This window comes from Trematomus bernacchii, unplaced genomic scaffold (genome assembly GCF_902827165.1).
Source record: "Trematomus bernacchii unplaced genomic scaffold, fTreBer1.1, whole genome shotgun sequence".
Taxonomy (NCBI): Eukaryota; Metazoa; Chordata; class Actinopteri; order Perciformes; family Nototheniidae; genus Trematomus; species Trematomus bernacchii.
This window is the reverse complement of record NW_022987910.1, coordinates 574,865-595,495: the sequence shown is the minus strand read 5'-3', so window position 1 is coordinate 595,495 and position 20,631 is coordinate 574,865. Positions and strand designations below refer to the sequence as shown.

Below are 20,631 nucleotides of genomic sequence, written 5' to 3'. Positions count from 1 at the left end.
GGGTGTCCACCCCTTCTTTAATGTAGAATGAAAATAAGAGCATGCATATTGTTAATGCACCACATGTACGCCAGCTGTTTCCCTGTGGTTTGTCAATTTGGTGACATGAAAGCTTGTCTTTCCTCACACAAACTCCCATGCCTTCATTGTATGGTTTAAGAACATTAAGCATATTGGACGAACATTAGAAAAATAAATATTTGAAGGTCCATGTCTGCCTGTGAGTGCCTCAGAAACAGGAACGTAGCAATGCATGTTAACGTCATGCCTTAAAATACATTTTTCGCATGTCATCTTCTCTGACAGTTCCCTTTTTGACATCCACCTCTGCATATGCACCACCTAATAAATTATGAATGATGGTGGAAAGAATGTGTGAGTGTTGCAGAAAGGCAGGAGGTGCATGCAGCTCTGGTGTTTTTTCCTACAGCTGCATCGACTATTTTCCAGCTCTGCCCATGTTTAAAACCATCCATCCGTCCTCAGAGTGCTAATGAGGCCTCTCCCTGAACCATCCTCATTTTGTGCATGTGTGTGTCAGAGGAAAAGAGTGTGTAAACGGTATGTCCCAGTGGCATCCCTGCATTGTCTCCCAGCCGCCTCCACAGCAGGAGGAGACGTATGCGCAGCACGAAGGCAGGCATCCCTCTGTGTGTGTTTCTGCATATGTGTCACACTGCCACCCCCACAGAAACCCGGCCCACCAGGACTGAAAGTCTGCCGATGACTCATCACAACCCCACCTCCTCTTCTCCGTTCCAGCTCCCTCCACTTCTTAGATTCTCGCCCCTGCCCTGATCCTCAATTTCCCCACGCCTCTTTTTATTTTCCTCTTCCTGTCTCTTCATCCTCTTGTCAATCCTTTCATCTACTCCTCATCCAGGGCTCTCTTCTCCTTTGATCCTCTCTTCTACAGTTCTTTCCTATCCTCATGTCACCCCCATATTTTCTGTTCTGATCCCTCTCGTTTCTCTCTCCTTTACACACTCTAATCTTACCGACACAGTTCCCTAATATTTCCCCGAGGTCAGAAATAAAATGAATAGCACTGCCAAGTTGTCAGTGTCAGTGTGTTGTTCATCCAGCCTCCACAATGCTTGAATATTACCCTTGTATTAGTGTTGTGACCTTTTTATTCACGGTGCACTAAACTTAACGAATGATATCAAAAAGAATCACATAATGTGACACAAACAGAAACACAAAGGTAAAATACTAGGCATGTTTCCCCTTCAACTCTCCAAAAACATGTTAGACAGTGACAAATGTGGCCTTTTAAATTCATGTAAACTCAGGGGTAGGATATGTTTAATTCATATTGTATGGTTGGATCCTGTTAGACTCAGATGGGACTGTTACAGGTCAACATTTAGTGTAGTTTATGTCTTTTATTACATGCCAGCCTCTCTCGCTCTCAGTTGCTTTCATCTTGCTGACTCTCTTGGTGCTGAAATGCAATCAAAAGAACTCTCTTCAATAATGTAACAATTATTAACATGCAGTATTCTCTTTCTACTATAAAGGCTGGTCGTCCTTTATTATGATGTGCTTTATTTAAATGTGTAACATGATGCCTTTTGAAATTCTCTCTCCATCTATAAGGCTCTAAATCTCAGTGGTGAGTGGTTGCCCTCTTCTGGTTCCAACTGGAGCTTACAACTGCAGCCGGTCGGAAGCGTGTCTGATTCAATACTTGATATGAATGCCACATCACTGCAACCTCTGTACAAACATCTGTTTAGAGTTAAATCTACTCTTGGACACAGTGCTGTAGATTAAACCAGTTCATATCATCTTCATTGCTGGACAGGATTGGATTATTATATATATTTACACAGTCAAAGACACATTTCTTTTTAAATGTGTGCACATGTAAACATGTGTCTTTGACTGTGTATATATATACATATATTTGCACACATTTTTATATTTTATAGACATTTGTTTTTATATTCAGGATTGTGGGAAACAGTATTTTGATCTCTCTGTCTGTACACACAAACTGGATGATTGACAATAAAGTTGACTTTGATTGTATGCAATTAAATAGACATCGCTTATAGTTTTACTGTTTGTTGTTGTTGTTCTAAGTGGTGGTGGGGTTATTTTAATTATTTTTTCAAATAAAAGTATGTAAATCTGTAGCTGCTTAAACAAAAACAATTAAATTCACTATATTTTAGGAAATATGTTAACATTTAAACACTATTTCTCAAAGAGGAAAATTAAGAAGACATCCACATCCTGTGGGTCATGTTTATACTGTGTGTGTTTTGTAATTTATTGTGTGTATACAATAGAAAGTTAATCATTTCATTATTATTTTATCTGATAATACTTCGATATTTAGCTATACAGGGATTTATACCATTTATTGGGCGAGTTATATTTATTAGTTATGTTTTAGTTTAGGATATTACGGCCATTTCTAACCTTTACAACTCGTATGCACATTTAAAAAAATGTATGGTAAGTCATCACTTTGGAAGAGGTGACAAACAAAAGCAAGTGTTTACTGACCGAAATGTGTAGGGTGAAACATTAGCCTATTACACCTACCCCTTTGTATTGTTTATTTTGTACACTTCTCATTTAATGTATACACTGATTGTATTACCCCAAATAATTTTTGGGGTAATACAAATTATCTTGGGTAATTTGTATTACCCAAAAATAAATACAGTATACATATGAGACATACTGTAAGTGTACAATGTTTTCTATTTCCTTTTCCAAACTTCTTCACAAATAACTCCTTTTACTGTTCCCATCCCTTTTGCATGTTCTAATCCTTGTTTTTTTCAACATACACATTCCTCTTACTGTAGATGACTGACTCACTTTAATTTGGAACAACAAGCTTGTCATTTTTTTGTTACTTGAAACATTTATTTTGCAGATAAAAGGTCTCCAAATCTCTACATTTGCAAGCATGTGAGTTTATAAATGATATGTTTGTTAAGGTGAAGTAAAGTGATTAATAAATAATATCTAGTTATTAAAGGGCATTTACATGAAAACAGAGTGGGCAGTCCATTCTGTTCTGATGGTCACATGACGGCCATAAGGAAGTTTTGCAATTTTGCTGCATCCAAATAACCACAGAAACCCCGGAAAAACACTATTCCTATCCTTCAAAATAAAACGCCACATGATAGAACGTTGAGGTGTGCATTTATTTTTGAAATATAAAACCGGAAACAGTTTTCACCTTTTAGTTTAGCTTGACACTTGCTGTCTGTGTAAATTGTTGCTGCCACTGCTGCTTTTTTATCCGCGAGAAAAATCTTATCCGCTGTTTTGCGTCGCAGTTGTGTCCGCTAATTTCCCCTCAAAAAAACAAAACGCCTGTGTATTTCAGGACAGTTGAACACTTGCAAAGACTTGACAAGGTAAGTGAATGACAAGAATTCACAACTTTTATGAAAAAGAGAAACTTTCCCACAACTGCTGATAAAAATAGACGCTAATTTAACAGCATAACCCTCACATAGGCTACACCAGAAATGTGATGTGACACTGACCAAGTATTCAACTTTGTGTGAGTCTACCGTCATCGGCTTTGAACAATGTAACACTTAATCGAGTAATGATTCGCGAGCATGCTTTGGTTAACTTGTTAGATGTTGTTTTTCTCAGCTGCTCTCTTCTTTTTGTGGGAAAAGTGGAGAGGAAATAGCACACTGCCTACACTGGGCTGTTTATCCCCAGTGGAATTCATTATTTATAAACTGGGAGCATGGATACATTACTAAATCTCGTGTTTTAACATAAAGATGGAGTAATTTGATTTAATCGTATGCCTTCCCCACATTGTGATTTGTGAATCTATTAGCAGGTGGAATTGTGACAGGTGGGGTTAGGGTTATCTGGTATTTTACATTATTTTTCAGGTAGGAACTTTTAACAGTGTAGATTCAACAGATTACCGAAACCCTATCTCAAGTTTGTTTTTCAAAACACTTATTTCTGCTTTTTTTGCAATCTAAGGCAGGGCTCCTGTATGTGGAGTTTATTCAAGATGATAAGATCAATAGTGAATCTGTTTGAATATGCTTTTTAATAAGTGGAAACTGTGAGTTTTTCCTTTTCAGTGATATGTTAATGCAGTTGTAGAGGAAGACATTTTGCATGTGGGCTAAATACCTTAGAATAGAGTAGGTTATGCATGACTGGTTTGCTCAGTAGACCCTTTAAATTGGTTTATACAATAATTAGTGCACAGTTCAGAGTCCTCACAGAGCTTCGCGACCAGGATAATAATTATCTACCGTGGTTAAACAGAAGTTATTCTGCTGTCCCACAGGCACACCATTTTGCAGTGAAGTTAATGAAACTGAATTAGAGAAATTAAGCATGGCATGGGACGTGCTGGGGCTGTTTTGCATTTGAGAACTGATCAAATAACCTGTGTATCATTTTAAAAGCTACCAATTCATTGTAAAAAAGGGCAACACAAAACATGGCCTACATATTAGAAGTATCAAACTGCATAATGGTCCTTCAAACCCTTTTACTGTCCTGTACTGGAAACTGCTGATGAGTAAGTCTGTGCCTGACTGTTTTTATATTTTAAGAGCACGCTGAGAGACACATAATGCAGTGTGACAGGATGTTGTTTATCAAGCAACAGATATAAGTCCCCATACAATGCGATTTTTGTGTCTGCCAGCATAAGAGGCCCAGTATGCCAGTAAGTCAAGCCTATCCAAATTCACCATTTTAGATAGATTGCATTTCCACTGAGGATGAACACTGACATATTTATCACATCAAGTATGACATCAAGTTGGTTCTGAAAGTAGTAGTCCTTCATTCCTCATCTCCCTCTTTAAAAAAAACAACAAATATTCTCCCTCTTCCATCTGTCTGATACGCTCACAGATGATTACTCGTTGCTGAATCACTCCATAATGGGGTGAGTGGAGGATAATCTTATAGGTTCAGAGGACGCGTTGAGCAGTCTGGCTGTAACATTTCACAGGCTTGATGAAAAGCCCAGGTGTGCATTGTGCAAGGAGTGATAAGCGGAGGCCGGGACTATAAATGATATGAAATACTTATATTTATGCTTCAAGACTGTTATAGTTACAGGGGAAGAGACCACTTCATTCTGTGATGAGTTTGTACATCTGGTGAAGATAAGAGTAGCTTGACGTTACAAAGAAAGTGTTTTTTTTTTCTCCCGAAAGTGGAACATTTAAAGAGTTCTTAATCCAACTGTGGTGTGATTTTAAATACATTGTGAGTGCATGCATATGTGTCTTATACATTATAAGACTTACACTCTTCCACACAGTTTGGGACAGTGATTAGCTTAAACTAATGCTGTCTAATACAAAAGTCCTGCAATAAATCCCACATGCAAAGTGTGTGGTGCTGAATAGAGAGACTAAATTGTAGACTTTATATTCAAATGACCTCTTTGTGTATCTCAGTGAAATTCATACATTTCTTGGAACACTTATTTTTGCTCTAATCGTTGTTTTTGTTGGGCATTGTTTTTTTAAATCTGTCATTAATTATATGTATGAGACATTTCCAATATCTGGGATTTAAGAGTTTGTTCAAATCTATGCAGAAAGTCAAAAACGTTGGGTAAAGTAAAATGTAAATTGACTTTAAATGAAACTGCAATGAGTTTACGTCAGGCAATTTGTAATTGCAGTAATATTAGCTCACATTAATTTACATGAACAATAGGAGGAAAAATCAAGACCCCCAGAACAGTACACTCACTAAGTCACTATATTGTTTTTTGCCATAGTGGGTGGTGACTGAACTAAAGGACTCATATGCTCAATGTGGTTGGTAGTTACAGGTGGGTTACCATGGGAAACATTCTTCTGTGAAATGTTGCACCCTGAAGAGTCAGAGTCAAGTGTCACAGGCCTGCTCGCTAGAGAACATTGTTCAGGATGAATTTCTTTCCTGGCAGAGCTGAGTCACTATTCACTATTAATTGAAAGTGGGCTGAAAAGAGCAGTGTGTCTGATGGTGGGTATATGAGTCATGTCCCCTTTGTGTGCTTAGTTAGTTATCCATATAAGGTCAGTACCTTGATAGAAAGCTGAGGTTCTGAGGGAAACTTGTATTATGTGGCTACCCAACTTCTTTTCCCTGGTAGGTTAACAGTTAAGTAAATTAAAATGAGCCCAAATGCTAATTACAGAAATCCGGCATTAACAGCAACAGCAGTGCAACATCAAAAACATTTAAACACAGAATTTCGTACTTTTCAGCTATTCAACAGGATGCTCCAAATTGATGCTTATTTGCTCCATGTCTGCTGGATGTCCAACTGGTAGAGCCCGATTGATACTGGACTTTTGATACAGTTAAGATACAATATGATATACAGTTAAGACCCATTGTGTAATGTCTAAACACATTGTGACATAGTTTGACATTTTAGTACTGACATTTTTTGTCACTTATTGTCAATCATATACTGATGACTTTAAGCCAAGAAATGCTGTTTTGACAGCCTGGGCCTCTGTTGGTCTAGATGTAGTCTATGGACAATTGACCAAAGAGCAAATTAACCACCAGAACTGTTTTTTGCTGTATATTCTGAATGTTGGGTAGAAATGATAATCTGTGTGAATGTTTTGCCACCTAATTTTACTAAAATGTGAATTTAAAGCAGTTCAAGGCTCTGCAGTATTACTATAACTATCAATGGACAGTCCCTGTGGCATTCAAAGCAACGGTAAACCACATTCAGAGTTTCATACAAGTGTAACCGGTGTCGTTAAGCGGTCTGTGCGTTGTGTTTTGCGTTGTTCATGGATGACCCGAGCCAGCATACAGTTTTGACGATCTCCGTTTTATTACTGACAATCTGACAACAGATATAACAATCAGTATATTACTGTAGCTTTCCCTCACAGTGACTCCTCTCACGTGGAACATTTACAGAAAGCCCGAAAATGTACCTGACAACAGATATAACAATCAGTATATTAGCTTTCCCTCACAGTGACTCCTCTCACGTGGAACATTTACAGAAAGGGCGAAAAACGTACCTGACAACAGATATAACAATCAGTATATTAGCTTTCCCTCACAGTGACTCCTCTCACGTGGAACATTTACAGAAAGGGAAGAGGAAACATGAGGGACACAATATATAGGGGGGGGAAGTCCTCGCAACAATAATCTACTGAGCACAGCGACCACACTTCAGAGGTTCCGCCCACTGATCTCCGACCTTGTCAGGTATTGAACATTCAATAAAATGAAGAACACAGAATTACTTAATATAAAACACAGAATTTGTGTGATTATACAAAATGATTTACAAATAAACCCCACTGCATATTTACAACTGTTACACAAGGTAAAAGTCAAAAGGAAAGCTTACATTGTTTTTGTGAATCGGCAGGTTTTATTGGAAGTCATACTGTTCCCTTATTTGATTAAATAGTACAAAAATGTATATACAGTGCATCCGGAAAAAATATTCATACCCCTTCACTTTCCCCACATTTTGTTATGCTGGAAACCAGGCCATGAAGTCCAAGGAATTGTCTGTAGATCATTGTCCTGTCTGAGGTGTACTTAAGCCTGCATCATATGACATGATCTTGGTGCCAGTGTTTAAATCACAAAAAAAACCTCTTTATTCATAGTCTGCCTTCTTCTACCTGTGGTACTCTAACACAATGTTAGAAATGTGTCGATATATCAAAACAATCATGTGTAAGACTGTCAGAAAGAAGAAGGTCTTTGTATGTCCTTGTTTTTATAACGGTATTTTATGTGGAAGTCACTGATAACGCAGGTTTTAAATTCTCCACATTTTCTAGTCTGTTGGTATTTATTATACATCATGACTGCAGAATGGTAGAGGAGACAGCTGGACATCATTTTGTGATAAATACAAATTAAAGTGGATTAGCTGTCATCACATCATCATTATTCAGCACCCTTTGCAAATTTAAACAGTGTTCAGAATTAATTAGACTAAATTATCCATAATATTAGCATATTATAATCGACTGAATTCCATGTCATAATTTCTGTCATTGTAATATGTATATGTCTCAGTAGACATGGGTTTTAGTACATAACATGTGCACATCAGTGTGTGTGTATGACATTAGAAAAACTTTTTTGTTACAACATTTCTCTATTGATTGTGAAATTCAACCAAAGTTGGGCACACTCTACTCAGTTTAACTTCCATTTACAACATAAAGTAATTTGCTACAGTCTTTGCATTTATAGATGAATACTTGTGGAGTTATGGAGTGGAAATCTGTTTAATTGGTGTACACACTTTTTGTGCTTCGCGTCCACTTGAATATTTATTTTTATCTGTGACTAATATAAAACCAGCTCACTCCATTACAGCTACCTCAGAAGTAGTATTTTTTTTATTGTCAGCAAGTTAACTGAAGGCTGTCATAGCGAGGGGTAAGCAATTGTAGCTGAACATTATTTTGTGTACACACATCCTTAAAATGTATGCACAAATTCAGGCAGTGGAATTAGAATGAAGGTCACGTAAGTAGAAATGAGTTGAAAGGGGATATGAGGCCTGAAACACAATTTCTGAGGCCCCCCCCCCCACCCCCGCTTGTTAGGTGAGCACTTTTTTAGAGTGTGTGTGTGTGTGTGTGTGTGTGTGTGTGTGTGTGTGTGTGTGTGTGTGTGTGTGTGTGTGTGTGTGTGTGTGTGTGTGTGTGTGTGTGTGTGTGTGTGTGTGTGTGGTGTGTGTGTGTGTGTGTGTGTGTGTGTGTGTGTGTGTGTGTGTGTGTGTGGTGTTGTGTGTGTGTGTGTGTGTGTGTGTGTGTGTGTGTGTGTGTGTGTGTGTGGTGTGTGTGTGTGTGTGTGTGTGTGTGTGTGTGTGTGTGTGTGTGTGTGTGTGTGTGTGTGTGTGTGTGTGTGGTGTGTGTGTGTGTGTGTGTGTGTGTGTGTGTGTGTGTGTGTGTGTGTGTGTGTGTGTGTGTGTGTGTGTGTGTGTGTGTGTGTGTGTGTGTGTGTGTGTGTGTGTGTGTGTGTGTGTACTTGCTTAGGCAACAGAATGCCCCATTGTGAAGGCAGCACAGAGACCCTGTTATTGGCAGCTTTCTGAGTGGGAGAGAGGGAGTGCAGAAAACGATGGAGCGAGGAAGACGTGAACAGAGGAAAATGCCGGCTGGAAACTTTAGAAAATAAAGTAGAAAAAAGGAAGTCTACATTTATTAAACAGAAGTACTAACTTTACAGTTCAGGCAAAAACACGTTGACATTTTGGAAAATAAGCTTGAGTTTCATCTTACCGATAAAGTATCAATCAATCAATCATCCCTCTGATTAAAGTACACTACACTTGGTAACACAAGATTTAATGTAAGTGTTGATGATCCACAGTTTTACCTCTCATGTACAACACATTAACTGAACAATCTGACTTTACTGCGTTCCCGTTAATCAAATTGGATGGATTGGAGCTAACTTCCTACAATTAGCAATAAAACAAAGGTTTTGATCTTTGGTCCAGAGCATCATAAACCACAGATACCGTCTGACCTGGCTTCACTTTATGCAAATGTTCAATCCTTGGTAAAGAACCTTGGGGTATCATTTGATAGCCATTTATCCTTCAGGCAGCATACCAGAAATGTCACCGAAAGTTAGATTAGATCAGTTAAAAAACCAATAAGACGGTGAAAAAAACTAAACATAAATGCATTAAGTCATCAAGCCTTGACTAACTATTTTTCTTGTTTACCTCCCAGTTAGTCTCAGAATTGCAATTTATCCAGAAGCCATAATATTAACGTTAAGTAGGAAGTTCTGTCATATCACTCATACCCCTACATACCAGGCAGGCCCCTAAGATCATCAGACGAATACCTTATAGCTGTTTCACTGACCAGACTGAAAACCACAGGGTCCGTGTGTTATTGGTTACCCCTCCCCCCCCCCCTCCCCCTCAGCTCTGGATCAGCCCTCCCCTCAGTGTGTGACACCTTAATATCATCATTTTAGCATCTATGTTTTGCACTTTTTATTTGTTTTCTAAATCCAAGAGTGCTCTTTATAAATAAGATTAGTATTGTTAACGTTTATGAAGATGACCCACACACTTGTAAGCCACTGAGTTTAGCCAGACAAATCAATGTCAAAATCAAGTCTGTTGCAAAAAAATATCAACTTTATTATTAGTTATGTAATATTTCAGATGATCTGCTATAGATACAGTCTCACAGGCAATATCACAAAAGCATTGCACAGTCTATGTGACTGCTAAACTTGCACTTACAAGACAAACAGAAACTGTATAATTCACAATGCTCCTCCAAAGCGTGACGGCACCCCTGACTGTGCTGCCAAGCTAATACTGTCTCAGAGCTCCCACTATTGTACTAATATGCATGTATTTAAATTAGGTAACATGCACGCATTTAGTGATACATTAGCCCCTTTCTATGCAAATGAGCCTAATTGTAAAAACAGTCCAATTCCCAAAGATCTGCACCAATAGCCACATGCAGTTAAAGTGAATTTGCTTGCGTCTTCAGAGAGTTGCTGGGAACTCAAATACATTTGAACCGACAGACTGGGATATTAGACCCAAAGTATGGTTTCTTTGTATTGCGTAAACATTTCCTTTCCTGAATCTTACCTTGATAGTTTAGGACCTGCAGCTTGTGGTCTGCAAATCAATATTGAGTTTTTCTCTCTGCTATTGTTGTGTCTAGTGGGTTGCATTAACATTTGTACTTTGCCACAAAGGGCAAATTGCACTGAGCTTCATAACTTTATGGCCATGTTTGTGCTTTGATATTATCATAACTTTTGTGAATTGAACCTTGAGACGCTGATAGTGTTTTTCATTGATGCACACTTAATGGTGCTATCAGTGACTGCAATCTTTTCTGTTTTAAATATGCTCATCAGAAATGATCTGCTTTTATCACGTTGTGTCTTAATTATTGCAGCAGCTTTGTCACTTATTGTAATAAAAAATGATTTAATTAAATGATGCCCGGCTTTGGACAAGAGTTAAAGAGGCAAAACTTTGTGCCGTTTAAACATGACTGTGTTTATTAGTTCTTCTCTGCCTATATGTACAAAAACAAAGCTGATTAAGGGCTTTTAGACCAAACTGCTGAGGTGAAAAATATATGTATCTGGTCAAATATGCTGAGACCCGTTTAATATTTATTTGTGTCTGTTCTAATGTCATTTTTTGACTCAGTGTGCTTGTTTAGTTTATGAGAAACTCCCCGATGACGGCTGAAGACCAATCAGCCTGTAATTCATCATGTTTCTGAGCAAAGAGTTCCTCAATTCAAAAATAGGAACTATGTTTGATCAGAGAGCAAGATTCATCCTGTCCCTGCACTCTGTGGTCTTTGCCCTGTTAGAGGAAACATTTGACAGGAAATGAAATGCCCTCGTTTGTACATACTCACACACTGGCGAATAGCATGTCTCAGACTGGATGTTGTGCTCAGCCTCCTTCGCCCCCACTGCTAGCTACCCAGGTAAAAAATAAGATCTTACTCAGGATTTCATTTCTTGTTTGCCTCTGCTGTTAGTAATACATCTAATGCTTCTGTGTACTACAGATTAACAAAACTAGCTACTTATTCTTGAATATTTTTAATGTAATTGTATCTAAAATCCAGTAAAATGGTCAAGGAATGTAATATAATTCAAGCTAATTTTCTGTTACAAACAGAAACTGTATAATTCACAATGCTCCTCCAAAGCGTGAAGGCACCCCTGACTGTGCTGCCAAGCTAATACTGTCTCAGAGCTCCCACTATTGTACTATATGCACGCATTTAAATTAGGTAACATGCACGCATTTAGTGATACATTAGCCCCTTTCTATGCAAATGAGCCTAATTGTAAAAACAGTCCAATTCCCAAAGATCTGCACCAATAGCCACATGCAGTTAAAGTGAATTTGCTTGCGTCTTCAGAGAGGTGCTGGGAACTCAAATACATTTGAACCGACAGACTGGGATATTGGACCCAAAGTATGGTTTCTTTGCGTTACGTAAACATTTCATTGTTGGGTACATTTCACTCTCTCTGGAGTACTGTTTCAGGAGCTAAAAAAACGTTATTTAAAGTCCAATAGGGTGATTAGGTGGTGGACCTTGTATTAAGCTATAAATAAATCACAAACAAAGTGCTTATTATTGTCATCCTAGGCACATTAACAGGTCCCCACAATGAATATTCAGTTCATAGGCTCCCACAGTAAAGTATGTGTTGGTGTTTAGGAGAGACTTAGACTGTTTGTGGCTTGGTCTTAAAACCATCAGCTTCCCCTGTGGTCAAAGTACAAGGCTGAGATAAAACCGTGTGAATGCAGTGTAAGTATTATCAGCTTGATCTGTATTAATGTTTTTGACATGCTGTAGCTCTTCTTTCTGCATCACAACAACAACAACAACATTCCTCTCTGAGCTATTTCTCACAGGCAGGCGGGTTTGCGTCATGTGACTGCAGCTGGTTATTCCCTGTTTCCTTATCAAGGCATTGTGGCTCGTGTGAAAACTTCATACAGACCTGGACAGTTCAAACACGGTCACATGTTCATTATTCATATCTTAAGTCACACAGCATTAGAAACTGAAACCTAGAGTGGAGTGCACGTTGAGAGAGTGCAAATGGATTAAGATGGGGTTGCTTTCTGGGAAGCTGATCTTGAATCCACTTATGCAGCATTCAAGTTTGTGTTCGAGAGATGAAGAGAGAATTGGGTGAGTCTGTGTGGACGTGCGTTGTGTGCCAATACTTGTTGTGTCAACTACACTTCCTCCCAATTGTGGGCTGGTGTGTGAAGGTGTTGCTCAAAAGGAATAATCTTTAAGTTAAGTGGTTCCTTTTTCAAAATATGTGCTTTTATGCTTAACACTCGTATATGTTTGCCTCGAATGAGTGACACCTTCTAAGTCACTGAAATAAAATATGATCATTTGATTTAAGCGGTTTCTTAATCAAAAGTGTTTTCAATATCTTTTTTATAGCTGTCTATAGACCTCAAAGTGAGCATAACTACTGTTGAAAATGACAATGCATTTCAAAATGATTTGGGGATTTTACTGAAGAAGCGTCAACACAACTTCCTCTTTAAGCGACTTAATAGTCACCAACCCTGAGAGCAATTCATCACACCTTGACACTACAGTCTATAAATATATCCAACTCTCATATGTATAGTACCGTCATCATAAATGTTAATCATCAGTATTTGTCTTTCGGGAAGCATAACATAACATTACTCAATGCATGATTTCCCAAATTAGTTAAGAACAAAGGAAGTATCTTTCATCATCTGGTATATAATCAGACCAGTGACGCACAATTATGAATTTTTAGGAAGAACATCTTTGTTTCGAGCTGATGCATGTTTGTGTTTAATTGTGTCCCATTTGAAAACGCTTTATTAAACCATTTATAACCTCGAAAGGATGGAGTGCTTTTTGTTAATACATGTTTTCTTCAACAGGTTGCGTCAGCCATGATCTGAGGTCTGCATTTTCTCTGCGGACGTAGACTTCCCCTCCCACATGCTGCAGTCACACACACACCAGTCATGTCTGAATCCTGTTTGACTGTGTGGGACTGGTTAAGCGTTCTTCGTCTGGAGCAGTATTCTGAGGCTTTTCAGAGCGCCGGGCTAGCATCGTTCCGACAATGTCACAACCTCACCTCCGACACACTGGATCAGATGGGCATCACCCTGCCAGGGCACCAGAGACGCATTCTGGCTAGCCTGAACAAAACACATGCTAAGAGCGACGCACACTTTGACACATACTCTTACATCTTACCGCCTGAGAGAGACCAGAGACCAGAGGAAACGGGACCCCCCAAAGTGTTGCAGAGAGAAAGACCTGTGCCTATCCCAGTGGAAGATACACCTGTCCCTAAGGAAAGGGAGTTAAGAGATGGAGAGACATCAAGACCTACACCCAGGGAGAGAGAGAAACCAGTACCCAGGGAGCGCCGGGTGCACAGGATGAAAGAGGAGAGCGGAGAAGCAGAAGAGAAGAAGCCAGTTCCTGAAAGACAAACGGCACCTCGAGGAGGGAAGGAGGAGGAGAGGGACGGGGGAGGAGATGGAGAGAGGAGGAGGCCTGTGCCTAAAGAAAGGACCAGGTTTCTCACTAGTGCTCCAGACGACTGTGACCCAAGCCAAGTTATTTCTCCAACTGCTGACCCTTCTTTGCCCCCTGTCCCTCCACGAAGCACCCCCAACTGCCCTCCACAGTGCTTCTCCTCCCCCCTGAGCCCCTCACCTGCTGCTCGAACCCCTGTCTCTCCTAAACTGGACAGCCATGCAGTTACAACCCCAACTGTACAGAGCAGATCAGTGTTTCATAGTTCCCCCACACATGCACCTCTCCCTCCTCCTGAAACCCCGTCTGCCCCAACTCGGCCTCAGACATTAGACATTCAGCCGCCTGCCCATCATTTGGGGAGTGATGGAGGAAGAAAAACGTCACCCGTATCCCCCACTGCTCCCCAAAGCGATGGAATAAGTGCTCCACCTCTTCCTCCAAAAGTAGGGGCGGTACCTAAAGGCCCTCCACCAATCCCACACCGGCTACCTGCACACTCTCCCAGAACTCACAGGTAAGACTACTTTTTTCCAGTTAATCCCTCCCCCTCTTCCCTGTTGTATTAAAGGGCAACTCTTTACAGGACAATAGTTAGGGTATAAGTTTTCCATCCCACTTAAAGTACATGTTTTGCCATCAGCACTACAGTATATGTCGGTTAACTTAGAGCAAAAGACTGCTTTGATAGTAAGATATAGTAACATGCTCTTTGTCTGAGTGAGTAAGGGTGCTGTATTAAAGGGTAAATTATAAAGACAGCTTTAAATGATTTGATAAGTGATAGTTTGATAGTGTGTTTGTTAAAAAATTGTCAAGAATCTGAACTCTACACTTGTATTAGTTCTTAAAGGATTGTACTGCCCCCTATTGGACAAAAGGGATCCTTGCATCTCTTAAGTATCATTTAAGTCACAAAACATATAATTGGTGACTTTTAAACACTTCCTGAAATAAAAAAATAGACACTTCCTGAAACTGAATGACTGAAGAACATTGACTGAAGGAGTGGACCTAGCTTTGTGGCTTATTCAACACGGAAATGTGTGTACATCTGATGTGTGTATTTGTGGTTGCTCATGCGTGTGTGTTTTGTTCAAAGGATCTATGGTTACTTTGTCTGAACTTTTATACTCCTACACTGTGTAAATGTGTGAAATACATTGCATAATGCAGTATTTAAATAATTTGCACTGGTCATTTTTGTGTTTTTCTCTTTGTGGACATTTATGTGTTTGCAAAATTGTGGATGTGCAAAGAAATGTTTTTAAGAGTATGCATTTTTTTCTTTTGCAAACTTTTCTTCTTCTACTAGATTGAAAGGGTAGCAAGTCTTTATCATATGTCTTTTTGTGTACTTCCTGGTGATCACATGCTAGATGTTATCTGTATCTTGCCACCAGTAAGGGGAAAGAAACCTAGGCCTATCCTCAGGAGTACTTCTATTATGAGCAACATATGCATGATCTCTGTCTGTGCTTTAAAAGGGAAACTAGCTAAGGGAGGAAGTTACAATGAAGAACAAAACAGAGCGGTTTAAAACCCTTCTCATTAGCCTGTCTGAGTGACACAGGGAAATAGAGAGAGTGAAAACTAAATGGAGAAAGAAAAGACTGTAGTGGTTGTTACCAGGGAGTACCTTCAAACTTTTGTAGCTTTTAAGAGCACACATTCACACGCTCTGATGTTTCCTTGCTAGTGTGCTTCACTGCCTCCTCCCACCTTCTTGTGACTGGTCATTTCCTCCTCCTTTTTCCTTCTTCTCCTCCGGTGTGCATGTGTGTGTTTACGGTTGTTGTTTTGCCACTGAAGAGGACTCCTTTTGAACATGTCGTAACAGGTAACATTGACATTAATCTTGTCTCTTTTTTGTTTCTACTCACCTTCTTATAAGTAATCCCTTACTCTGTTCTGTGTGATAGTTTCAACAAGGAAGCCTTTCTTTTTTTGCTGTGTTGTAATCCTTTCTGCTGTTACTACTGTTTTCAGTGAATAGAAAGCAAAGTGCTGTTAGTGGAGATGTTATCCTGTTACTTGAGTTTGTGTTTTACCTTCACCAGAGTATATCATTTTGTTCAAAAATGATCCTGTTTGTGACCAGTTATCCTGTCCAGTCCTGTCCTGGAGCTGTACACTTTTAGAGGACTGACAGTGTTATTAGGGTATGACCGGTATGTCTGCGAAAAATGCAAAAACCAGTAAGATGATATTTTGCAAATAGATACTTTGGGGTGTTTAGCTGTCAGAGAAATCAGGTCTTTTCTTAGAGAAAAGCCTACTGTTAGCTTTACTTTCAGCACTCACTATCAGCGATGTCAAACAGACCGTTGTTCAAACAGAGGCTATAAATAATGCACATTGACTTTGTGCCACAGCATGAAATAGCTTGGTGCTGTCCTTAAATGATAAACTGCTACATTTTGAACCTAGCACCACATATGCTAGCTTAAAATGTATCTTACAGTAACTCTTAAAACCATCCATTACCTATTGTTACATGATCTCAGCATAAGGGGTAGAAATGTTCCCAGAATAAGTTCACATGCACACAATGTGGGAGGGGAAAGGAGCAGTTGTTATTTCTTTAGTTCACTGACTTCCATTAGCTAGCAGAACGCAGGTTAAATATAGCATTTAGCTAGCATCCCCTCTCAGCACTCTTCCTCTGAGTAAAAGGAGGAACTGTGTCAACAGGTCAGTTTCCCGTCATTGTTTATCATCTTCTGGATTATTATTTAACAGAGCAAGGGAATAGAATATGAATTAAGTGTCAAGTTTAATTTAGAATTTGTCCAAACTGTTTTTTAAGTTTTGTCTTAAGCCGCCGGTCCAATAGTTAAGTATTTGTTTAAACTTTTTTCTTTTGCTTATTGTCTCATAGTGCCTTTTTAACCTAAAACAAATCAGTAATAGTTATTCTGATAGTATTCCACTCAGGTATGTGGAACTTGCAACTTCCTTGATTTATTTGGAAACTAAGTGACATATTATATATGTTCGATGTTGCGCCATTTGCAGTGATTATTAACAAATATCTCTCAAGCTTTGAAATCTTGAAAGCTAACCATTGAGACTGTAATGAGAAGGATATCCACAAAAAAAGGAGGATAAAAGAGGAACTTTCACAATACTGGATGAATAGAAACCAGGCCTGTGTGCTAACTCTTGACTTTCCCGTCAGCTTGAAATAATTATGTTAACTTTAGGATAAAATAGTGGTAACAATATGAAAATTATTCAACAAAACAGTTTAATAAATGTTCAGCAGCAAATGTTCTTTATTGGGTTGTTTGTAAATGTCATACAGTTTTCTTTAGCCTATGCTATTTTTTACATAAAAGTGAACAGTAGCTATGTATGAAGGATATTGCGGATTATGAACGCTCTTTTATTAATAGCAAAAATGCAACAATGTAAGATATATTTTAATAAACATGTATATCACAGGCACTGTCTTCACATTCAAAACCACATTAGTAACGTAACTCTCTTTCTGGTTGGCTCATCTGTCTATGCAAACAGAAGCAGAACTGAGCTGTGGTAAAGTTTGATGAATCTCAGGTTATTTGTAATGTCAGGTCTTCTGACCCTGTGCATATGTGTTTTCTATTAAGAAAACAAAGTAATATTGTTATTATTTCAGACAATATTGCACTTGCACGATAAATGTAAGCAGTTGGAACAAGTTGTCCAAAGAGAAGGAGTTAAAATATCTTGAGGTGTTGTTGAAAAGGGAGGGTAAGATTGTGTGTGAGATCAACCCTGAATATTATGGTTGATAGAGATAAGTAGTGAATTATGTGTGAGAAACTTAGCCTGCTGCCACCACAACCCAACCCAGAAGAAGCATCAGAAGAAACTGGATTGATACACAAGTGTGTACTGCGAGTAACACTATTGCACATGTTAAGTATTTCATGTGTGCCATGATTATAAACAGTATTATCACGATATTAAGCTGTCCTGAAATCATGCTTGTGATTAAAATATTGCTAAATGACTTCACTTTAGGTCTGCATTAGATGTAATCAAATGTAGCAAACATCAACTGTTTAGCAGCTTTGAATTCGACTCTGTGAAAGCCGGATTTGAACCTAGGTTCCTCGTCGGTGTCATAACAGCTGTGCCAATTGTTACAGCTTAAATGTTTCACTACATTATGTTGTACAACAGGTTAAGGCCCATCGGCACATAGCTCACACATGTGTTTGTGTGTTATCAGTGGAGCCAGAGGTATGCTGTGTTTACATGAAGATATATTTCAAGATGAGGCAGGCTCGGACTTGCTGCTTTACCTAGAATTTGAAAAACATTCAGACAGTCAGGAGAGGAGCAGAGGAACGCAGGTTTGCAACTACTCTGAGATCAATTTCTGGGACAAAAACGACAAGTTTGTTGCCTGCAACTTTTTCCTTTAGCAGTTGGTCCATGTACTTTTCACTATGGAATGACAAGACAGGAGGGTAGTGTATAGGGGCGGCCAGCTTTCTTTTGTACAGAGGATGTATGCAATCGGCCGTCTTCTTGGGATTTTCACCCAACCTCCGAGCACTGCGGTGTCCGAGGACTCTTCTCCTGCTCCTCAAACATCTGTTGACCTTACCTGTGACCCTTTATCCCCCAGCCCCTCTCACATCAAGACGGTTGCTGATGACCTCCAGAAAGACCAAACTCCACAGGTGCCTCCTCGCATCAGGACACCGCAAACTCTAGAAGACGCACATCAGTCCACCCAGCCTGTCGCTCAGCCAGCGCTGCCTGCAAGGAGAGCCCCCCAACCCCCCCGTGAATCCAGTAAGTAGTATATTCAGGATATAACACTTTTGGGTTCCTAATACACCCATGATCGTTTAACTCAGGGATGGGCAAATGGCGGCCCGGGGGCCGCATGCGGCCCCCACCTCCTCTTTTTGCGGCCCTCAGAATAATTTATAAACAACGTAATTAATAAAAAAAATAGACTCCTAGTTACGTCGCGAGCTGCGTACATGATTTCAAATACCGCAAAAATAATCTGTGACGCGTTTGTGTGTATTGTGTTTGCTTCCCGGGGAAACACTCACAAGAAACACCGGCTGTTGTTATGCCTGCTGTGACGTTAAGTTACCGCTTGTAATTATGCCTTTACAAGCTTAAAAGTTGTATTTATCATCTGAATTTGGCGAAACAAGTTTAGTATTCTAAAAACCAAGACCCTGTTTATTTGAAATCAGATGAAAACAAACTGTCACGGACCCTGCCGTGTTATCTATGATTACTATACGCTTTTCATTCATAATTTCAGCGGGAGGGAGGGGGAGCGGCACTGGAACAGCAGAGTGTGGGTTGACAGGTGTCTGTGTTGACATTCCCCTTATTGTGGAATAAGGGGAATGCAGAGACAGGCTACAAGTGTCTTAGGTTCAAGTTAGACAACTAATGTCTGGGTTAGTGTTCATGACTTCATGTTTATGTCATCTTAATGGTTAATCTCGATGAACACACATTTTCCGTGCTTTCCAACAGTTTTATTCCACTGTTAAATAACCTGTTCAATACAAACATGCCACTTGTAAAAATTAAATAACATTTCTGTGAACTGATATTTGTTTAGTGAGCTTATTAGAGGATGTTCCCTGAAAGATTGTAAAATGTCAATGAAGATTTCAGACTAAGTATATTTGTTAATAATTACATACAACACATGGAATTTGTGTGTGTGTTCCAAGTGAATCTGAGGCCCCCTGGTGGCCAGTACATCAATTATGTGGCCCCCACCACCATCCAAGTTGCCCATGCCTGGTTGAACTAATGCAGCACCTCTTAGATATTTTGCTTTTGTTCAGTTATTGTAAAATATGTTTTCTCCAACTCCATACAAAAGTATTTTGAGTGTTATGTATCAGTCAAAAAAGACACAAACACACAACAAAGTGAAATACAAATATCGCTGCAAAAATGTTTCCCCAAATGTTCTATAAATATGCAAACTATTGTTTTTTGTGAATTCTTCTGACCACAGTAATAATTTAATTGAAAACCTTATCATCGTGACATCTTAGCCCTATTGTGAGTCCGTTTCTTATTCAAAATTGAACCTGAGTTCATTGTCCACCTTTTATTCCCTAAAGGCACTGGGAATTATGTCAAACATACATTTATGTGAAAACAATAAAAAAAGAAGATGATTTATTTTCACTTTCGGTAAAAGTTTAAATGCTTCTGAAATATTATTTAACTAAAATCTTCTTATTGCAACGTTTTTACCTCAACATATGAGCTTGTAAATACATCTTTCATTGGGCAACTTTTACCAGTAATTGTAGATAAATGGTAAACGTTTTATTTTAACATGAAAGTGTTAAAAGAGTTAGGGTTTTTGAGCGGTAGACTCAAAAGTACCATTAACACTCCCACTGTAAATGTAATTTAAATCAATTAATGACATGACACCGACCGTGCCTGTAAAAACCAGTTCAACCAGTTCAACTAACAAAAAGAGATGAACATTTTGAGAGAGAGAGAGAGAGAGAGAGAGAGAGAGAGAGAGAGAGAGAGAGAGAGAGAGAGAGAT

General features: G+C 39.0%; 1 protein-coding gene across 1 annotated transcript in view; it reads left to right on the top strand.

The window, feature by feature from the left end:
• Positions 1-3,261: 3,261 nt before the first annotated feature.
• The window catches only part of LOC117470247 (arf-GAP with Rho-GAP domain, ANK repeat and PH domain-containing protein 1-like), a gene marked incomplete in the record, with an annotated part of 41,435 nt that continues 24,065 nt past the window's right edge, over positions 3,262-20,631 (top strand). Inside the window, 3 exon segments of the mRNA XM_034114951.1 lie at positions 3,262-3,392; positions 13,466-14,595; positions 18,703-18,872. Of these exon segments, the coding sequence (XP_033970842.1) occupies positions 13,553-14,595; positions 18,703-18,872 (1,213 nt within the window).